This window comes from Symsagittifera roscoffensis, chromosome 1, assembly GCF_963678635.1.
Source record: "Symsagittifera roscoffensis chromosome 1, txSymRosc1.1, whole genome shotgun sequence".
Lineage (NCBI taxonomy): Eukaryota > Metazoa > Xenacoelomorpha > Acoela > Convolutidae > Symsagittifera > Symsagittifera roscoffensis.
Window position 1 is genome coordinate 15506620 of NC_087062.1, and position 23674 is coordinate 15530293.

The 23674-nt window shown below is 35.9% G+C and overlaps 2 protein-coding genes across 4 annotated transcripts in view; one reads left to right on the forward strand and one right to left on the reverse strand.

Moving 5' to 3' along the window:
* The window catches only part of LOC134848059 (uncharacterized), a 59466-nt gene extending 40339 nt beyond the window's left edge, over positions 1-19127 (forward strand). The window contains exons 10-16 of the mRNA XM_063865431.1: positions 1096-1256; positions 1481-1648; positions 12179-12416; positions 13527-13684; positions 18298-18445; positions 18532-18576; positions 18665-19127. Of these exons, the coding sequence (XP_063721501.1) occupies positions 1096-1256; positions 1481-1648; positions 12179-12416; positions 13527-13684; positions 18298-18445; positions 18532-18576; positions 18665-19019 (1273 nt within the window). The 3' untranslated portion in view covers positions 19020-19127. The remainder of the gene's footprint in view (positions 1-1095; positions 1257-1480; positions 1649-12178; positions 12417-13526; positions 13685-18297; positions 18446-18531; positions 18577-18664) is intronic.
* LOC134849099 (coiled-coil domain-containing protein 181-like) overlaps positions 1-23674 on the reverse strand; it is a 479610-nt gene that overhangs the window by 192295 nt on the left and 263641 nt on the right. The window lies entirely within an intron of this gene.

Sequence of the window (23674 nt, forward strand, 5' to 3'; positions counted from 1 at the left end):
TTGTACTATTTTGAGATATCCACCTTTTGCTATCTGACCTGGAAATTTTTCTAAAGGCGCCTTTGGCTCCAAACTATACTAACTTTGAGGGGGGAGCGCGCGCCGAAAAAAAAAACGCAAATTTAATATTAATACTCCAAAAAGTATTACAAAAAACCTCTTTCTTGGCTTGTTTTTTTTTCAAAATTTTGCCTGCGGCGTAGAAAGTTTGGCCAAAACAGGATCTTTTTACTGCCTTGGGAGAGCTCGGAAAATCAATTTGGGCGACCTAAAAAAATGGTCGACAAAATTTTTGAAATTTTTCGAAAATGCGCCATCCTAGATCCGACCCTGACTAAACATATACCTCAGAAATTTGAAAATTGAGTAGTTTGATAAGTGAAAATGTGCATGTTAGACACCTGATTTATAAAATTGTTCGGCGGCTGTGGAAAAAAAACAGAAGTTGTAGCCAAACAAATCAAGCTCTGGCAGCTGGTGGTTGGACTAGAAATAGCTGAATACGGAAAATCAGGTGATATATGACAAGAGGTACAAGATTCAGATTAATTCTTGAATCATTTTTTGTTACTTTGAACAGTAATTATAATCTATTTCAGAAGCCAAAAAGCGTGTAAAGTATGATTTTTTGAATAACAATTCTTCTGGCAGAGTAATATGTTATTACAAATAAACCTTTATAGCATCAACTGTTTATGCTATTAAGATGGTTTTTTCAAAGCATAACTGCCTGATGAAAAGTCATCAAAAAAATCAAGTCATTTTACTTCTTTTGCCAAAAAACTTGGCTTTTAAATTAAGTTATACATATTGTTCAATGTAACAAAAAGTGATTCAAGTATTTATTTTGAATCTTGAACCACTTGTAAAATATCACCTGATTTTTCATATTGAAATGAAATGGCTATAATGAAATGCACTATAGTTCGTAATTTTGATACATACACTACATACAACTACTCAAACATTTCTCAAAATTACCACCTTTTGTAACATTCATTTTTGGGATATTTTCAAGCAGTTTACCTCTAAAAATCCATTCCTTCCCTTTAATTTATCTATCTTGTTTAAAGTATGAAATGATTGGTATTTCAGGCTGTTCATAGATGGTATTATGAGAGATCCTCAACCATCTGTTTTTCCTTTGAAAATTAGTGGCTTGGAAGCCAACAGAATCTACGTTTTTGAAGCGCAGGCAACTCAGTTTTCACAAGACGTCCAGAGCAACTCTGTTTCGTTGCAGACTCCATATGTAGGTGAGCGAACTTAATCATATTCAGAGAACTGAGTTGGAAAGTATTGGTAACCTTGATTTGCCAACAATTCGAACTAATTAATTTTTCTGGGCCTAAACAGGCATATGAACAGAGATTAAATCGAAGAACCACAAAATTTTACAAAAGTATACTAAGTTATGTTATTTACAAAAACCATTTCCTGGAGAATTAATCATAAATTAGATTAAAAAAGTCCTTTTTAGAGCAATTTGTGTGTCCTGCTCCGTCGCAGCCGGAAAGAGTCAGTTTCGAGCCAATTGGCAGCAATGGTATCAAACTCAATTGGCTGGCAGCACCAGTTCCCACTTACGAAGACAGAAGTCCTGATTCGGAAGTATTCTACGAAGTCAAGATCTCCGGAGGTCGAACAGGTGAGGAAAATTTGGTTTTCTACTTCTCAATTTTTACTTTATTTTTAACGTTCAAAGCAGTTTTTTATCATAAAAGCAAATGTAATTGTATTATAGAGTCGTAGTTTCAAAAGGGTAAGTCATGTGTGTCAAGGGGTTTGAGTTCTTGGTGGAGGGTCGTTCAACCTACCCCTACGTCGGCCCTGAATAGCTGTATAGAGGCGCTTCGACTCGAATGCTTTATTCTAATAATGTTCATCAAATCGAAATACCTACATACATAAATACAGAATGGAATTGGGGGTGTAGCGAACGGTTATCACTGGACCACCTTTTGGTTCGATTAACGTTTGATACTTTAAAAAATAAAACACAATTATTAATTGCTCTAAATTTGATATCAGCGCGAATGTTGTGATAAACTTAAACTTATAAACTTATTAAATAGATTCCTCTTCCCTCGTTCAAACTGTGTGTTTTCAGAAAAGTTTTAGCTAGGAACAAGAACACCTTATTCGAAACGAAAAATTCCCGTCCGTTCCTAGCCGTGGATGGATGAAAACCAATGAGATTTCACATATTCAAGAAATCGTCGTCGCAACACTTGTTGATCGGAGACTCACAATTGAAAAATCTAACTTTCCCAAATTTCAATATCCTCAGCCTTCCTGGTGCAGGTATCGCGGATGTTCTAAACTTCTTGCCCCGCAAGAACGAATACGATATTATAGCTCTATTCATTGGTGCGAACGAATTGTTTACGAAAGACAAAAAAGACTCAACGAGAACACCCGAAGACGTTGCTGAAGAATTATCCCAACTTGGCCTACGGTTGACAGAACGTTGCAATAAAATTTTCTTTATCGCTCTACCACCCAGACTCGGAAGACCAGCCCGAACGGAACGTGTAAACGATATTCTTCGCAAAAAGAAAGAACTCTGGCGATACCGCGGTATATCGAAAGGAATAACCACCAAAACTGTTCTATCTTCCGACGAAGTGCATTTAACAACAGCATCGCTTGCGAGTCTCCAAACGATTTTGAAAAAGAAAATCATCTACAAGAAGTTCTGTGTAAAAACTGATAGCGAGGGCTACTCGAATATATACCACTGCGGCAACAACACTTGTCGGTGTCATCATTTTCACAGAGACTGAATTTTCTATTGATACCCTTTAGGTATCGCCAGATTTGATGTCTTTGTGAATTCACATCTATAAAAAAAACCGTTTTCTCCCGCTAGTCATCAAGTACCCTTAAGGTCCCAAACAACTATTTTCATAACCCTAACACTGATACTTCAGTCCTCAATCGGCGCCCTTTAGGTACCACCCTGAGGACTCGAGTACACTACCTAAACCTTCATCCCCCAAACACAGTTTCCACAGAGATAAGAGGACGTAAACATAAATAAAACTGAGAATGTCAAAGGACAAAAAACCTTGCAAAAGCCTGTAATTGCTCTATGCACCTTGAAGTTGTCTGCACTGGCCTGTCGACCGTTGCACTCAACGGAATACTGGAACTTGGTAACAACGCACTACTGATATGCAATACCTGTTTGTCCAACGGAAAAAGAGATCAAGTAATCAGAAGCACAGCATCACATGACAAAAGTGAAAACATCAAAAAAATTGAAGAAGAAATTTCAAAACTAAGTAAAGTAGTAGCCGAAGTCTCGACAAAAATGGAAAATATTAAAGATCCCATCCAAAGCTTGCCAATAGCAGAACAGGGTAAAACCTGGTCACAAGTAGCGGCGCAAAACATAATCAAATCCCTGAGCAAAGGATTGAGAATAAGAGGGGTCCCCGAGATCAAGGAAAGAGATGGAAGAAAAAGACTTGACCATGACTATGATGAGGTAAATAAAATCATGAAATTCTTAAACCTCGAATGCAATATCACTGATCTCAAGCGTGTGGGAAAGTTCAGCGAAGAACGAGCAAACCACAGAACTATACTGGTACGAGTAACCTGTCCAAGAGAAATAGACTTGATACTATCATCAACACCGGCCCTCAAAAATTATGACAAAAAATGTCTTCATAAGTAAGGAACTCTCAGTCGAAGAAATGAAACTGGAAAACGCAATCCTGAGAGAACGTAGAAATCTCATCAGCAGTGGTAAAAACCCCAAAAATCTTCGAATCAGAAACCTAGAACTGCATGAAAAAGTAGACGCCACCTGGACAAAAGTTACAATTAAACCGGAGGCAAACAGCACAATTCAGACTAGAATTGACAACTGACTAGAATCGCTGAATGTTATGTCATTCAATACACGAAGTATACTGGATATAAATAGACGTATGAAACTTAGCAATATAATACTATCGAACGATTTTGACATCATTTGCTTAAGCGAAACTTGGTTAACTGAAAATATCCCTGACAACGCGCTTTTTCTGCCTGCACACATAATAACTAGATGTGATAGACCTACCAACTCAACAAAATCGAAACACGGGGGCGTGCTTATTGCTGTGAAGCAATCCCTAGCTTTCACAAAACTTGAAATACACACTACGGACTGCGTTGGACTCCTCCTTAACACTCCGACACCTCTCATCCTATGCTGTATCTACAGTGCCCCGAACGAAAGCAAATATAAGCTATCCACAGATGACTTCAACAAACTATTGAATATGCTAACTGACTACTCAAATGAATTTCAATGCCCAAATATTTTATTGGTTGGTGACATCAACTTCGCTAATACGCATTGGCAAACCTTGCAATCAACCCAAAAACACGAACAATTAGTACTGCAGACTTTTACGGATATGAACTTTCAACAGTTTATCGAACCCCCTCATGACCAATTAGATATTGTCCTTTGCAACAACCCCGACATTATTTTAAACACCACGATAGACAACCATATGAAAAAACACTTCTCACACCAAGAAAGAGAATTATCAGACCACAACCCTTTTCTAATCACGATATCATCTCTTACACACAATGACGAAAAAGCCACTCCCATACAACACGGATCCGACTTTCTGGACTTTGGTAACTTCTCATTAAACAACGTCGATTGGATTACTTTAAACAAATACATTTTGGAACACCCATTTTAACCGTACTGCTACTCTAACATTGACCACTTAATCAACTCATGGTACCTCTGGCTATATATAGCACTAGAAAAACACATGAAAAAACAGACCAAACACCGTATGAACCTAGCACCTTGGATCACACCTGAAACCTCCAATATTATCAAAAGACTCAACACAGCATCATAAAAAGTAGCCTTTAAAAATACTCATACTAATAACCGCAATCTTGAAAGACTTAAAAACCTTGTAGATCATTTATCCGAATTAGATCAGAAAAATTTCGAAGAATCAACTTTCAAGGGCAGAAATTTCTCAAAGCTCCAAAAATACTTTAAAAGCATACGAAAAAACTCAAGTACTCCAAAAACAATGTACTGGAATGAAAAAACCGAATCAACAGAGCACGGTAAAGCTAATCTTCTAAACAATTACTTCGTAAGCGTTTTTAACATTAAACAGAATGAAAACATTTTACCAATAGCTGAATTACCTGGCTCAATCAAATGCTTCAATTTCTCTGAAAATGAGATATACGACATCCTTAAAACATTAAACCTCCAAAAAGCAAGAGGACCAGATAGACTCGGTAACACAGTCCTAAACAATTTAGCAGATAGCATAACTTCATCTCTAAAACTGATTTATAACACCATCACCAACAAAGCAACATTTCCAACGATCTGGAAACTTAGCCAAATCATCCCAACTTTTAAAAAGGGAAACAAGCAATCGGTCACAAACTACAGGCCCATCAGCCTGCTAACTGCAGTATCCAAAGTCTTAGAGAAACTGATCTTCCTTAAAATCTCACCAAAGATCTTCTCGAAAATCCATGAAAGCTAATTTGGCTTCTGTCCTAAACGATCGACAACTCTGCAAATGCTCCAATTCCTCGACAAAATCTATGATGACTTTGATAACCCTAATATCAAGTCTCTACAGGCAATATACTTAGACTTCGAAAAGGCTTTCGACAAAGTTCCTCACGACTTGTGCATAAATAAACTCAATAAATTTGGCATATCAGGAAACGCACTTAAACTTTTAGCAAACTACTTAACCAACAGAAAACAGCAAGTACGAATAGGTGCGGCAGTTTCCAGCCATCTTGAAGTTAGTAGCGGCGTACCTCAAGGCTCACTGTTAGGGCCAGTATTCTTCTTGAAATTAAAAATTATTGAAGATGTCCAAAGAAAAGCTACACGTTGGATACTGTCATGTAACAACATCAACAATAAAGACAGACTGATTAGATTAAACCTGCTTCCACTGTCTCTCTACCACGAAATGCACGACATTCTCTTGCTTCATAAAATAATAAACGACCAATACAACTTCCATTGGAGACAATTTGTTCAGTTCAAAGAATCTATAGCCCCAACAAGAAGATCAACGAAAAATAACTTAGCGCATAAAAAATATCATTACGAAAAATCGAAAAGCAATTTCTGGCGCAGAACACCTATACTAGCAAACAAAATTTTACAGACTCAGGAAGAAGAAGACCTGTTTGCGATGAAATACGAAAGACTCAAATCAAGCCTCAAAAACGTTTTCTGGATTTATTTCATCAGTAAATATGAGGAAAGTGTCCCATGCACATGGAGAATAAACTGCTGCAATAGCTGTATAAACTCAAAGAAACTATAAAACTCAGTTTAAAACTCCCAACGCGGGGCATTTTAGCCCCATGGCTTTATGTCTAAATCCTTGTTTATTATGATTATTATTATTATTATTATTCGCGCTGATATCAAATTTAGAGTCAATCTAAAAATTATTGGTATACCGATAATTTTTAGATTGACTCTAACTTTGATTCAAGCTCGAATGGTACCAATAACTGGAATTGACAAATTTCAGCTAAAAAACGTCTTGTAATATGTTAAATATAGTTTTGCTTTTTGTCTAGCTTTTTTGCTCAATTACTTACGAAGTAATGTGGACCTTTGCTATGAATTACCCGACAAACTGCAAGAGTGGGATGCCTAGAGAGTGCGTTAGCTTTTTACGTCATACATAACGGTTATTGTTCCGACTTTCGATACGAAAGTAACGGAATATTTGTGCTCGGGGTGGGTTGTTTTTCTTCAGACAAATTTCGACTTTTTAACTTGCAATTTTTGATGGAATTTTTTTATCCCATTCAAAAGGTATTGTTGTCCTGAGCTTAAATTTGAAAATTTTTTCACCTGTGATCATTTTTCGTAAAATAATGAGGGTTTAAAGATTGCCATTTTGGCCAACTTGGGACAATTAACGCGCGATATAATTCGAGCTATTAACGCGTAAGCGGAGATTTAATCCTTCTTATAAATCGTTCCAAATTGGTTGAACGAAGCTGATTTGCCATAATTGATTTGTTACAAGGAACGAAATCTATCTTTTTGTATTTTAAATGGCGTGTGGGGAGAAGTTTTTTCAAAAAAAAATCAAATTTTAGAAAAAAAAATTTCATTTTATTTTATTAAATATACTTTTTCAAAGTTATTACTGCTTCATAAACCTAAAAAAGCAGTCGAACATTCAGGGCTTGCCCTGATACGAGCAGTCTTGTTCTAATTGTTTTCTCTAGGTTTCTCAAGAAAATTAAAAGTATAATTGTGATCGGAGGGGTTATTTCTCTTCAAAGCCATTTCAACTTCGAATTTTTAAGAAGCCATTTTGAAGGAATTATATTAAAAAAATAACCCGAAAGGTGTTTGTATATAATTATACATATGTTGGGCTTATAAAAATTGTCTCCAATACTTCAAAATTCAATCAGAAAACAGCTGAACAATCTACAAATTACAACTTACTTTACAGTGATTTCAAAATTAAATGCATCATCTGTGATCATTTTTCATGATGGTTTGTAAAAAGACAAGTTTTCTATTAATGCGGAGCGTAACCGGCAAGTTAGGCAGGCTCAGATACTATTCCAATTTGAATGAGTTGAGCTAGTTAACACTATACTAAATAAGAAAGCTCTCTATTTGAACTTGACTTTGCATCCAAGGAAATACTTTGTTTATTGTTCCGACTTTCGATACGAAAGTAACGGAATATTTGTGCTCGGGGTGAGTTATTTTTCATCAGACAAATTTCGACTTTTTAACTAGCAATTTTTGATGGAATTTTTTTATCCCATTCAAAAGGTATTGTTGTCCTGAGCTTAAATTTGAAAAGATTTTTCACCTGTGATCATTTTTCGTAAAGTAATGAGGGTTTAAAGATTGCCATTTTGGCCAACTTGGGACAATTAACGCGCGATATAATTCGAGCTATTAACGCGTAAGCGGAGATTTAATCCTTCTTATAAATCGTTCCAAATTGGTTGAACGAAGCTGATTTGCCATAATTGATTTGTTACAAGGAACGAAATCTATCTTTTTGTATTTTAAATGGCGTGTGGGGAGAAGTTTTTTCAAAAAAAAATCAAATTTTAGAAAAAAAAATTTCATTTTATTTTATTAAATATACTTTTTTAATGTTATTACTGCTTCATGAACCTAAAAAAGCAGTCGAACATTCAGGGCTTGCCCTGATACGAGCAGTCTTGTTCTAATTGTTTTCTCTAGGTTTCTCAAGAAAATTAAAAGTATAATTGTGATCGGAGGGGTTATTTCTCTTCAAAGCCATTTCAACTTCGAATTTTTAAGAAGCCATTTTGAAGGAATTATATTAAAAAAATAACCCGAAAGGTGTTTGTATATAATTATACATATGTTGGGCTTATAAAAATTGTCTCCAATACTTCAAAATTCAATCAGAAAACAGCTGAACAATCTACAAATTACAACTTACTTTACAGTGATTTCAAAATTAAATGCATCATCTGTGATCATTTTTCATGATGGTTTGTAAAAAGACAAGTTTTCTATTAATGCGGAGCGTAACCGGCAAGTTAGGCAGGCTCAGATACTATTCCAATTTGAATGAGTTGAGCTAGTTAAAAATACTAAATAATAAAGCTCTCTATTTGAACTTGACTTTGCATCCAAGGAAATACTTTGTTTATTGTTCCGACTTTCGATACGAAAGTAACGGAATATTTGTGCTAAAGGTTTTTTTCTTCAGACAAATTTCGACTTTTTAACTAGCTATTTTTGACGGAATTGTTGTATATCATTCGAAAGTTATTGTTGTCTTGAGCTTAAATTTGAAAAATTTGAGAAGATATTGTACCTGTGATCATTTTTTGTAGTTATGGGGGTTTAAAGATTGCCAATTTGGGACAATTAGTGCGCGATATATTTCGCGCCATTAACGCGTAAGCGGAGATCTAATCCGTCTTAGAAATCATTCCAAATTGGTTGAGCGAAGCTTATTTGCCATAATTTATTTGTTCCAAGGAGCAAATCTATCCATTTGTACTTTATTTGACCTGTGGTGGGATGACTTTCACAAAAAAAATCTCAAATTGTTGTAGGAAAAAATATTTTTTTAACTTAAATTTTTTTTATCACTGCTCCATATACCTTAAAAGGCAATCAGAACATTCAGGGCTTCGCTGTAGGGGGATAACTTGTACAAAAAATGGCGTGTGGGGGGATGATTTTCACAAAAATCTCAAAATTAATTTTTCTATGTTATTACTGCTCCATAAACCTTAAAAAGCAGTCGGAACATTCAAAGCTTCGCCGTGATACGAGCAGTCTTGTGTCTTTTCAATTTGAAAATGGGTAACAAGACCAAAAACATGTTCAGATTTTTTGTAGAATAATCAAGATTTTCAAACTTCTCAGCTCATTTTTGTTCGACAGACATCTGGAATGCAGCACTATACTCAAAATTCTGTGTGCAAAATACAATATCAATCTCAATTGACGTTCTGCGGAAAAAGTTAAGATTTAATTTTTCGCAATTTTTTTGCCTATTTTCACTTTTTTGCCTCGAATTTTATTCCGACAAAATTTAGCACTGATAATAAAAACGAATCAATTATTGCAAATAAGAACGAATAATAAGCATAGATAAAAAGCACCTTTCATTTTTTTTAATCTTTGATCCTACCATTAAAATGATTTTGTACAATTATCAATTGATTCTAAAGCTAACTGACCTTTACCCACAAATATAACTTTTTATCCAATAATCACACTGACAAAAGAAAAAACTACTTGCAATAAAATAATCAAAAAAATTTCTTAATCAAAACACAACAAAAATTTATTCGCATCACGAATTTTTCAAAATCCAAATTTAATACAAACAATACTGTTCGTTTAACAAGACAAAATTTTGCATGTAAAACTTAAGGCCAATTAAAATGTTTTTTGATTGAACTTGAAGAAAAAATTGAAAAAACTTTTTTTTTGCTTTTTTTTTCGTTTCCCTACACGCTGATTTTAAAAACAACGGGATGTAAATAGCGTCTGTCCTTTTCACAAGACCAAATAGTTGGCCTGAATTCAATTTCTCGTGTATTAATCTACCGCTTAAGCGTGTAATAAGAATGCAATATATTGCGTGATAATTATGTCAAATTGACCAAATTAGCCATTTGCAAATAGCCATAACTTTACTAAAAGTGATCACAGGTAAGTTTTTGTAAATTTGACCTCTGGATTACATTATCTTTAGTTGGTAGAAAAACAACTTTCGTCAAAAATTGATTTATAATAAATCAACTGGCCCTAGCGTAAATATTTCGTTTTCTTCGGAAGTCGGAACTAAATTTTACGTAGGCTCTAGATAGAATTACGCACAGTTGAATGTTCTCATTTCACACTTAGGCTTCATATGTTATTTTTTGCCTGTATTTTCTGTTATATCATATAGAGAGGAGTGCTTATTAAAGCAACACTAACTAAAGTCTAATCAAATATAACTAACCAAACCACTAATCAATAATTATCAAAAACAAGTTCAAAAATTCTTCCTGCCTCAATCGTCAAGATATTTATATTCCAAAAATTCCCATGGCTCTAGTAACTTTTTTTCCAGGATAAACACTATGTGCACTCCCGCAAGCTAATTAAGTGAATAACGTATCAAATATGATAGATTTTTTTTGCGGTCTAAATGTTGTCAAACTGATTGGTGCCCATGTCACCCTTTGACAACATAACCGATTAAAAATTGATAAACAACGATTGTTTCGTCAAATTGATTCGTTTAAAAGCAATTCAAATGAAATTAATTTAACTTTAATAATATACTTTTTATTGTTAATACGCATCGTTCTAAATTTTATACCACTTTCTGCATTTATCACATGAATAATTTAGAATATATGCAAAATGATCTAATTGTTCGGTTTACTCGGTTTTTTAGTTCAACATTTACTCAAATTTCAAAACGACACCAACGACTTTACCTTGAATTTAGGCAAAACATATCAAAATCAGTAGATAATAATAATGATTGTGGTTTCTGCGATTCGCCAAAGATCTATGAAAAACTATCCAGCCTGTCTAAGCATAGTACGTTTCTCTCATTTCCCCGCATTGAAAACTGAGATATTCTTGCTGAGCGAACCTCTTTTTTTGCGTCTAGAACTTTTATGTGGTACCACTATTGCAGCTGTAATCGGTCAGGCTGTGGTAGACCTGAAACTAGAGGTCATTTCAGAGATTACCCTCACACAATATTATTTCCATGACAGGCGATCAATTTTACGATCTGACGATCGCTAAGCAATCGCCTTACCACTATGCTAAGCGCCTCATCTATAATATTATGATTAACCGCAATGCCGTCGTTAATTGTGGTACAAAAAACTGAACAAACCAAATTCATCCCGAAATCTCAAATTGTTAAAATCAGATCTTGATTAATAAAGATTAACTATATATCTGAAAAAACAATCACCTTCAACACCTGTAAATTTTAAAATCAAATCTAAGACAAAACAAAGATCTGAACGATTTAAGATCATCCATAAAGATAAGTACGAAAAAGACCTATTTTTGAATAAGAAAATGAACCTACCCAGCCTGAAACAGGTAGTCACAGACTGTGGTGTACAGTGACTAAATTGTAGTAGAATAATTATCCCAATTGTATATCGCAATCATGAAAAAAATTAAGCAAACGTTTCCAAAATAATGCAAAAGCGGCTTTCTGAAGCTTAAGCATCACAAAGCCGCTGTTGCGTTATTATGGATAGGTTTGCTGAAATTTTTGTATGAAAAAAATGCCATGAAACATAAAATAGCAGAATTTCCACTGAAAGCTATATGACCCATTGTTTTGATAGGTTTATGAATTGTAGATGTTTTCAACCGAAAAAGTTTTGCACCGATTGAAAAAAATTGTGGAAAAAAGTTTTTCTCACAATTTTTTTTCAATCCGTGCAAAATTTTTAGGTTTTGAACTCTGAAATATTTACAGTTCATAAACCTATCAAAACAATTGCTTATCTAGCTTTCAATAAGAATTCAGTTTTTTTATGTTTCATGACAATTAATGTTTCAACAAAACTGCTTGTTAAAATCGACAATTTTTCGCTAAATTTATTATTTTGTATTTTACAAAGATTCGTTTTTTTTTAGAAACTGGAATCACCAAAAACATGTTTGACTGGCCCGAACAACTGGCATCAATGACTCTCTACATACTTTCAGTCAGATCTGCTTTCCTTTGCGAGCAAAACAATGAGAAGACAGTTTCAAATTGGGTTCAAATTAACGCGTACACAGCTCCGGCCAAGCCCAATTTCATCATTTTGGAAGAAGGCGAGGACTTTGTTGAGCTTCAACTGGAAAACTATCGACAGTATGATTCCGTTACGTGAGTTCATTGTAGCTCAGACGGTTCAACTAATTGGGAACACGAAGCAAATCCGATTTAATTTCATTGTTCAATAAATTTCTTAAAAACTACGAACCCGGGTTGACCAAAAATGCATGCATATATGAAAAAATGCTTATCCTACAATTTCCTACAGTTTGGAAATACATAAAAATTGTATGATAACCATTTTTTTAGCTTCAAGCTAAATTTTCGTTTTTGATGAGCAAGGTCTTTTAAATTGAGCAAATGCACTCTTGATTACTATAAATTTGATTAAAAGCAAGTTTAAACATGTTTCTGAAAATCTTGTCTTTTATGAAAAAATGGTTCTCATACAATTTTCATATATGGAAATTGTATGATAACCATTTTTTTAGCTTCAAACTAAATTTTCGTTTTTGATGAGCAAAGTGCTTTGAATTGATTAAAAGCACTCTTAATTACTTTAAATTTGATTAAAAACAAGTTTCAACATGTTTCTGAAAATCTTGCCTTTTATGAAAAAATGGTTATCATGCAATTTTTATTTATGGAAATTGTATGATAACCATTTTTTTCAAAAAAAAAAACAAACGTAGTTATTTTTCATCACCAGACTGTTTTATTTGGTTCAAATAGCCGGAGAAACTGTATCGAATATTTTTTCAATGGTTTTTTGAAATTGTATGAAAATTGTATGATAAGCAATTTTCCGTACATTTGATGTAGACAATTGTATGATGAGCATTTTCGGTGTGGGGAAATGTAAGATAAGCATTTTCGGTTTATGGAGGTCAACCCGGGAAGGCAAACATTTTTCTTCTGTACTTTAAGAGGTAACCCACGTCCATTTTCATTTAGTTAGCATATATGTTGTACCTGTTTTAAGTTATAGAAATGGCGTCAAATTGTGCTTTTAAGTTTTAATGTTTTAAAACAGGGTTTTAAAAAGATCTTACTACCTTAAGTTTCACTTCTTATACACCACACAGGCAAAAAAAATTCTGAGAGCAAAAAAATCTTTGAAATGAGCCACTTTTGATTTTTGCTATAATTTTCAAATTCGTTGATTTCAAAATCAGTTTTCATGTTCTTTTTTGTTATAATAATCTAAAAAAATCTTTGTAGTTTGTTCGTGGATGGGCAGACGATTGCGAGTAACCCTCAGTTTTGGCCATTTGTACTGCGAGACCTGAACAACGGACGAGACTACAAGTTAGCGGTTGTTGTGGAGAAATTCGGTCTTCATACAGACAGTGATGTCTTGACTTGGCCAACTGAGCGACGTAAATATTAATTTTGTTGCGGACAATCTACCACCACTGATAATACCTGGGCAAGCTCTGAATGCAGTAGCGGATTTAGAGGGGGGCGGGGGGCGGACGCCTCCTCCCTTCAGGGATTCGACCCCCTGCCGGCCCAAAGGGTCCCCCTTTGTACTATTTTGAGTTCTCCATTTTTGGTGAAGGACCCTAACTATTTTCTAAAGGCGCCTTTGGCGCCAATCTATAGTAATTTTGAGGGGGGAGCGTGCGCCAAAAAAACGCAATTTTTGGTCGAAATTTTCCAAAAAAAAGCCTTTTTTGACCTTTTTCTAAAATTTCGTCTGAAAATTTGGTTAAATGGTTAAATTAGGGTCTTTATAGTGGTTTCAAAATTTTTTTCAAAAATCCGCCCCCCTTCCCCCTCGAGAAATTCCTAGATCCGCGCCTGTCTGAATGTCCAACTATCATTCGTTATCGATGAAAAAATTGTTGTTTAATTTTTTGATGTTTAAAAAAGAACAAGTTTTGATTTTTTTTCTCGCTTTTATTTCCTCATTTTGTCCTTAAACTGCAAATAAAAGTGAAGTAAAGATTTTTGTACGGCTAAAAAAAGCTATAGGCATTTAAACATCCACGAAAAAATCCACGAAAAATGATTGAAAAGAAAATTTTTTAGTGGGAATGTCCTCCATGGGTAACGGGTTGCTTCCCATCTTAAGGTTGAACTTCCGGCATAACTTTTCCCTGAGAGCGATTGTTTACAAAGGGAAAAAGATAAGGCATTGCGGCGTAAAGCATTACTCTCTTTTCGGGATAAATCACGGAGCAAGCCTTAACGCTTGGTAGATACGGCCTCAAGAAAAGCTCCAATTTTGGAAAAAGTAAAATATTTCATCCTAAACTAATTTGGGCTTGCACGCAATATTCCAATTCGAAGTTCAAGCACGTGTAGTTAAGGTGGTTAAGCTGGTTAAGTAGATAAATAAAGAATGAGTCACGCTTAGACTAAATCAAGTTTGGAAGAATTCATCGCTCCTAAGCCAGAAAAATAATCGGCGAACCCCCTCCAAATCGGAACTATAAAGAAAACTTAAGGAAACTCAGAGGGGTGGTACTAGAGATGATTTGACCAAGGCACACTAAAAATTGGACCCACAGACTCATGGGGGGGGGCAAGTGATAACTATATCCGGAGGTGTGAATGGCCCTATCAGAACTCGGCAACAAGCGGTATTATCGGGCTCAATTTTTAGTACGTTGTAGCACTAGTTGAGAGAAGCTTAAGCTTAGAACCCCAAACACCCAGGACCCCTTAATAACACAAAGCCTAACCTAGCTTCAGGAAGTCGTGTCTCGGGCCCCAATGAGAGCAGGAAGTCGAAACTTGGAGCCGATGATAGATAATGGCAAAATACATCATGTGTTATAATTTAAACTATTAATTAACCAATTTAAAAAAGACCCTTCTAGACCAGATATAGGCAATCTACGCAAAAAATTGAGCAAGTTTATAATGATTTTTTTGCGGCAGTTAATACGAACGCCGGAAAAAGAACCCTTGTCAGTAGAACCCTTCCGGTTACTCCTTCCAGTGTTAATAGCCGTTTTCCCGAAAAGTGGTAATGGAATTTATAAATGGGATAACTTGGTTGAGCTTAAGTTGACCTTTGGGCGTTTTGACCCCAGAATCAATTTAAAAAACTCCGGTATTAACGCTTGAATGTAACGTATTCCACAGCCCAACCCCTGAAGTTAGGAATCGGTGACCTTACTAAAAATTGGAAAGAAAATTATCCATTGGGAACTGAAGCTGAACATGTTAGAGATATAGGTTCCACATTGCAACCCTGGCGTAGTAGAATTAATTCAAAGTAAACTTGGTATACAATTCGTTCAGCTTAACTTGGCAAATGATCTATTTATAGCAAAACCACTAGACTAAAAAAAATAGTTCCAGAGGAAATTGACAGTAATAGGACCGCGGCATGAGAATTAAATCTTCTAAAAAGTTTGAACGGTCGGTGAATTTACTGGGCTCCCTGGAGGTGGCTTTTTGGTTTAATTTGATCCCTAAAGGACGAATTAAGTCACCCTGATAGCTAGAACGTCATCATTGGAATAGAGTAAAGATGGAAGTTTTAGATGCTGGAAATGATCTAGCGACTCATGAAAAGGGTCTCCCCATACCCCGGAAGGTCGTAGTGTTATTGGATTAAATGAAATAAAGACCTTGGTAAGCTCATGAAAAAAATAGCATGGTTAAGAGGTTGAGTAAAACTCGAGGGCTGAAGTTCACGGAGGTCAGGAATTAGTTGATTAAGATGGTATGACATTCATTTGCTAGGTCAAATTGTGACACCTACCGCAAACCGGGTATCCAATAAGCATGATTAGATTGAGAAAAGAAACCGAGCTAGGCACATGGCAGTGTTGACATGGGGAGGGACGTAGTCACAAAACGTTTGCGGTTGTGTCGTTTCAGCGGATACCAGGACTGATAGGGAATGGCGTGACTTAACCAAAACGAAGTGTAAAGAAAGATAAGTAATCAGATAGTCTTCAAGAATCAGAACAGTGATTCTTGCAGCTTACGAAATCAGTTAAAATACCTCATAGGAGTAGTGATTGCTATAGGTGCTTTTAATTTTAGCGGGCCGACGTGAGTATTTGTGTTGACTTATTGTATTTAGTAAGTTAATTAGGGTTCACTAGAGAGAAAAAATTTCAGCCGAGGTAGTTGGAAGTTAAAATGCAATTCAACAATTGTGCTGATACATCGCAGATCCTTTCCTTTGGATTAGATTGAGAGGTTATATCCTGACCACTCAGATCCTTTGTAATTGGACTTATGCTCATCTAAATTAAATTACAATTGGAAATTCACGCGATCGTATCGAGCGGACGAGACAGCCCTAACGGCAGTACACCGTACTTTTTTTGGTTACATGCCAACTCTGTGAACTGCCCTTAGCGCTGTCTCGTCCGCCACCAAATATTTGCAGCCAACTTATTTGCCGCCAAGTATTTTTGGGGATTGTAGATAGTAGTGAATCTCGGTCGCCCCGCTAAATTCACTAACCACGGGACTACATGGCGGTGTTGTTAGGAGAGATAGAGAGAGAGAGAGAGAAAAGAGAAAGAGAGAAAGAGAGAAAGAGAGAGAGAGAGAGAGAGAGAGAGAGAGAACGCACCTAGAGAAGCCATCACCTAAATCTACATTGGTTATCTGGCAAAATATTCTTTTTTACTTATTTTTGGAGATTTTTTCTTCTAGAAATTTGTTGGGTATTTTGCATGGCCTCTCGCAATATATTTTTTATGAAGTAATTTGGAATCTTCAGTGTAGTTCTGGGTTAACTAAAAAAGTACTATTGACCTATTTTGGAGTAAAATTTTATTTGCTGTTTTTTGCAAAACAAATTGCATTACACCCATTCTGAAAAAGTACTAAGAAATTTTGTTTCGCTCAGCTTTTGCCTAATCTCAACCCAAAATGAAAAATTGCGTTTGAAATTGTAAGTTAAGTTTGTTTTTCTTGTTCACATAAATTATATTAAATTATATCAGAACTAAATAAACATACCGGCAATACTTAAGATATTTTTCTTCCGCAAGTTTATTATTGTCGCAAAAAAATGTTACTTCAATTGGAAATTCGTTCTTGAAAAAACAAACAGGTATTTTGCAGTAGGATTTCCAACCAATCTCATTCCATAAAAATTAGATTTCTCTTGAATCAAAAATCACGAGTCTGCGGTGGATCTAGGATTTTCTCAAGGGGGCAGATTTTCAAAAATTTGGCCGACCTTTTGATTAATTCGACCAAATTTGAGCACTGTCTTGAAATTAGCATATATTGGCGCCAAAGGTGCCTTTAGAAAAAATTTAAGCTTGGTCGGCCGAAAATAGATGTATAAAATAATACAAAAGGGAGGACTCTCTCATTGGTGAGAGCGCCAAATCTCTGAGGGGAGGGAGGGGGAGGGGGGTTTGTCCGCCTCTTGCTATCACTAAATCCGCCCCTTTCACGAGTACCATTATTGTCTTTGAAATATATTGAGTGCAAGTCAAATACTGAATAATGCCATATTTGACCAATTTAATTCTTTCCAACCAAAAATTAAGAAGTTTGGTCCTATTACCACAAACCGTTCCTGTGGATCAAAATCAATCACGACTGGTGTACCAAGGAAAAACACTGAATGGCTGATTGCCATTCATTGTCAATGAAAACTTTTTGTTTAAATAGATGAACAAAATACTTTTTTTTCAATCTGATTTCCTAATTGAACCCCCACACGCTATGGAAAAAATTTAGTGAAAATTTTTTCATCTGGTAACATGTTAATAAGAGCATATGACTGTCTTCCGTCCAACCAAGTTTTGTTTCAATTTACCGTAAAACATTGTTTTATGAAAACTGTTGGCATTAGCGCTACCTTTTTTTCGACTTGTGTAAGTTGGTCCGAAGTTGTTTTCTTTTTGATGCTAATGAGTAGACCTCGATTTTCACTAGCAAATACTTCGTAAAATCAAATTTTTGCGCAATTTTCAGATTTTTTTTAACGCGGTGAAGGCTAATTCAATAGCTACAAATCGGAAAAAAAAAGCAAGCCGAAATTGATACATTTCAGCGGTGAATACGGCGTCAGCAAGAACTGGAAACTCAGATGAGTCCAACTTGGCCCCAATTATTGGCTCTGTCGTGGGAGGCCTGGTGGCACTGATCCTTTTGGCTGTTCTGGTGGTTGCAATTATATTCCTTTGTCGAAAGAACGAAGGGTATTTTTAAACTTTTTCTGCTTTGAATTCAAGCCTCTAAATTTTATTCTGCAAATTAGATTAATGAATTGAATTTATTGTTTCAGAGGATGTGGTGGAAGCAATCAGGATGCAAAGACAGTTGACACTGAGTATGATCAAAACCTTAACAGAACGAACCAACTTATTAAGATACTTTTTGTTCTAAAAAGGGGTTTATCCAAAACTGAAATGTTTCAGGTACGAAGAACCCGCTAATTATTACAGTACTGCTCTCCAACAAAGCAACTCACCAACTGCACCCAATTTGTGCAACAACCTGAACTACGCCACAAACCCCATCATCACGAACCACAACAACCCAAATATGAACTATCTTAACGCTGACAATTTGAATCCGAATCAGGAATACGATAACCAAAAATACCTTCCTGATTATGACGGATACCAAAAAGAGACTCACCCTTCTGCTGATGACAACCAATCTTTGTATGTGACAGCCCCACCTGTTGAGGTCCAGGACAATGTGTACATTGCTGTTCAGCCTAACAACAATGCTGATGCTGATACCAAACAAGAGGAGCCAAATGCGTAGTGCATACGCATGGTTACGTTGTGCATAATTTTGCACGAAATGGCGTACAACTCGTGTATATAAACCGAAAAAAACCTATGAATACAAAGAACTTATCTTACCGTTTACCCCAAGTTGACAAAAATGAAGTTTTTGCATGATTCATTGATTTTAATGGGTTGTTTATGAAGACCAAAATTGTTTGAAATTAGTTAGTTATCATGCATACCAAATTTCGAAAAACTTCAGGCAGTGTCAAGATTATTTGTATTTCTCACGATTAGGCACATTCTCTGACGGGGGAACGGTAAGAGAGTCACATATCGAACAGGCGGTTTCTCAAAGAATATGTATAAAAATGTATATATAATAATAAGAGAAAATATAATTACTTTGCTTGTTTTTGAGTTTTCCCCACAAATGTTTGCTCCAACTTTCTAATTCTACCGTCAAAAATTTTATCAGTTGACTTCATGGAAGCAATCGTCACCATCTGAGGAATGACCTCTCATGCTGTTGTAGGCAAGGCATTATTAATGTCTCTGTTATATTTTGTGATTCAGTTTCAAAACTTTGCAAATTTTGCGAGAAGTTTGCAGAATTTGTGCCCTGTCTTTTACTAAATGCCATGTCTCAACTTCGTCCCCTCGCCCCCTCAAGCTTTTTACCCCCCCCCCCTAGCTAAAGGGGCACTGTAAACTGGGGGGAGTGGTGTAAACTGGGGGATGGGGAAGTAAACGGGGAGGGTGGAAATCTGGGGGGAGTAAATAAACCGAACGGGGTGGGGGTAAATAAACCGGGGGAGGGGGATAAACTGGTCATCCCCTCACCTCCTTAAGCTTTCTTGCCCCCCCCCCCCCCAGCTAAAGGGGCAGGGTAAACTGGAGGAGGGGGGAGGTAAATGGTGGGAGGGTGGTAAACTGGGGGGGGGGGTAGTAAATACGGTCGGTGGTAGTATACTGGGTACTGTGGGCTTAACAGGCTGGGGGGGGGGGGGGGGGGGGGGTGTAAAATGAAGTGTTAAACTGCGATGAATTAGAAAAAGTTGAGACAAAAAAATATAATTTTTTTTCTCAAATGAAACATTTTATGAAACATAACGTAGCAACTACACTAAACAGGAAATGAGATAATTTTGAACAAAATTGTAAATTTCATGAATAACCCCTCGAAAAAATCCACTATAATCGATTATAATCGATTATAATGGATTTTATTGGGATAAAAATATTAGGATAATAATCCATTTTTATTGGATTATAATCGATTATTTTGTCATTTTATAGATGCTGACCATATGACAATATAATCGATAATGATCCATGGGCGCTCGGTGCGGGATGCTACACAACCTCTTAAAAAATATAAAAATTGTCAATATTATTCGGTTTTTTTTGGCAGTCTGCGTTGAACGATCCGGAAATTTTCCTTTCCTTTGCGCTCGCATAAGTTGAGATGGAAAGTGCTTGAATTATATCTATAATAGTTTCAATGCTCGAATTGGTTATGCGTGGAAAATTACCACGCACTCAACATTGTTCCAAACTGAAATGAGGCAAACTAATTGTTCCAATGTTCGAAAATAGAACATTTTTGCTTAGGTCTGTTGTATTTTCTTCAATCAAGTTTCGACATTTCAACTAAGCTATTTTGATGGAAAACTTTTATAGCATCTACAAATTGTTATTTGGAATTCAACTATAAAACAAAAACAGCTATGATCACTTTTCGAAAAAAATCGGGTTTAAAAAACTGCTAAATTGGCCAAATTGGGAGAAAAAACTTGCCATTTATTCGGTTCTTTACACAAGCAATGCTTGTGTTATTGTGCGAACTCACTTTTTTTCCAACCTAAGTCGCAAATATTGTTGCGACGCAAATATTGTTGCGAGCAAATGTGTTCATTTTGACATTGTTCATATTGAATACAGCCAATGCTAAGAATATTTACACAGACTATTGTATTAGAAATTCTTGTTTGATAAAAACAGGTATTAAGAAAATATATGGGATCGGGTTTATTTTATTATTTTTTGAGACGTTTTGGAAAAATTTCGTTTTTCTCTGAAACTGCCCTGCCAAATTTCAAAGGAGTGGCACCAATGGGGACTACGGCCAATCCCCTTTGGGCCTTCACACTCCTCTATCCTCTCTCTACTTTAATACACTTTCTAGAGCCTTCCAAAAAGTGTGTGGGGTGAATTTTTTGCCCTAATTTTTGGATTTTATAAATTTTCTCAAAATCTACCCACACAAATCTGCGAGTTTGGGTTCAATGGTTAGAACAGGTTGTGGAAAGCTCCCCTGCATAAGTAATTAGACCAAATTTTCTTTCACAAAATGTTATGGCCCTCAAAATAGTCAACTTTTCGAGTTTTAATCTTTTTTTGAAAGTTTTAGATTTTTCTCGAAAACTACCCTCCCAAATCTCAATTGTTGGTCTCAATCGAACATACGAGTTGTGGAGAGCTCGCCTGCTTTAGCGGTTACGCTCAAGTTTTTCAGACAAAAAGCTATGGCCCTCAGAAAAATCAGTTTTACGAATTTTTTGACCGTTTTTTGAAACTTTTCGTTTTCTCTCAAAAAAACCCTCCCAAAATCTGAGGTTTTAGATTGAATGAGTATAATGGGTTGTGGAAAACTCCGCAGCTTGAATGATTATGCCCAATTTTTAAGCAAAAATTGTGATCCTCAGAAAAGTCAACTTTTCAATTTTGTAACATTTGTTTCAAATTTTTTGATTTTTCTCGGAAACTACCCTCTCAAATCTGAAACTTTGGTTTCAATAGCTAGAACGTGCTGTAAAAAGCTTCCCTTACGCCGTAGTTTCTGTACACAAAAAATTACCACGCCCCGAAAAACCAAATATTCGATTTTTTGACCGTTTCTAAAAAACAATTTCTAAAATTTTTTTTGACTTTTCTAAAAAACTACCCGTACAAGTTTGAGATTTTGGATTCAATAGGTAGAACGGAGTGTGGGAAGCTCCACTGCATCAGCGGTTACGCCCAAGTTCTTTTGCACAAAAAGTTATGACCCTCGGAAAAGTCGAATTTTTCCTTGTTATTTGAAATTTTTTGTCTTTTTCCAAAAATTACCCTCCCGAATCTGAGATTTTGATTTCAATGTAAAGAATGGGTCAAAAAAGTGTTTTTGAAAACTGTCATCTCAAAGTCAAAAGTCAAAAAGTGTTTTTGAAAACTACCATCTCAAACCTAAAAACTTAGGTTTAAAGAAGACAGAAACGATTGAGCAAAGCTCGTCTGTGTAAGCGCTCACCTTTTCCTATTACAAAAAAGTATTGGCCTTCAGAAAAATCAATTTTTCTTGATTCCTTGTCCCTTTATTTTGATTTTTGACGTCTCAAAAACAATTCAATTTGATATCAAAGATTCAATTTGTTATCAAAGCAAACAAATGACCCATCTCAAAAGTATTCGAACCTTGAAAGAATTAGTCCCTTCTTTGGTGACGTCTATAAAACCAGTCGCGTAACCCACAACCTCCAAATGGAAACCAAGGAAACTAACTTTATGAAACTCATAGGAGGGTACTAGAGATGGTTTCACCCGGGCATAAGCAAAACGCCGAATCTTTAGGATCCCGCTGGCGCAAAAGATAACGGTTCCCGCAAGTGCAAATAGCCCTACGAGAACTCGGTAGCTAGCGATTGAAATGTGGCAAAACTTAGTATGTGATTGATCTACTTGGGGGAAACTTGAGTTTTGAATCCCAAACCCCACTGGCTTAGCACATCCGGTGTTATGAACTAAGCAAATAGTCGCCGCCCCAACTTCCAGAGGACGTTTTTGGATCCCAATGAAGGCAAGGAGCTCAAACCTTGGGATATCATAGCTAGTGACAAAGGCCATCACATCATGTTTTATAATTTCATCTAAATTGGACGGTTGATTTAAATTGGAGCACTTTGTTAAATTACCTCTTAGTGCGGAAATAGACAATTTACGACAAGTGATGAGCGGTGTACGATGGTTTTATAGCAGTAAAAATTGAATAACTTGGCAAGTAATTAGTGGATATGGATGGACGATATATTAAACTATTAATGGTATATGAAACCTGGTAGGTAGGAACCCTTGGGATTCTAACCCAATTATGCAAAATTGACTCTGGGTGAATCCGCAGTGACCTTTAAATGACCTTAGAGCCTTTAGGACAAAAGTATAATAGAACAGCCCGGGAGTAACACCGCAAAATGACGTTTTCTTCAGCCTCAACTCTTAGGTAATGGGAATCGATTACCTTACTTAAAATTGGAAGGAATCTATCTACTGGGAGCTGACGGAGGAGCTGAAAGGTGGAGTTATTACATTGTGACATTGTAGCAGTGGAACAAAATACAGAGAATTTGGCAAATTTGGGGTTCAGCTTAGCTGGGCGAATGAGCTATTCAGAGAAACTCAACCCAAGCAAATGAAGTCGCAGAGAAAATTGGCAGTAGTAGAGACGTAGCGCTCTGATACACGAAAAGTTTTGTTGTCGCAAATTGAACGGAATTTTTATGCATGGTGGTCAGTTTTCTGAGGGCAAAATAACAGGTTTTTAACGAAAAAAATTAATCCTTTGAAAATATCGATTTTTAAAAAGATATTGACAATCAAATATAAAAAATATCCTACAATTGATCAGTTTTTGCAAAAACAAATTTGAAAGTA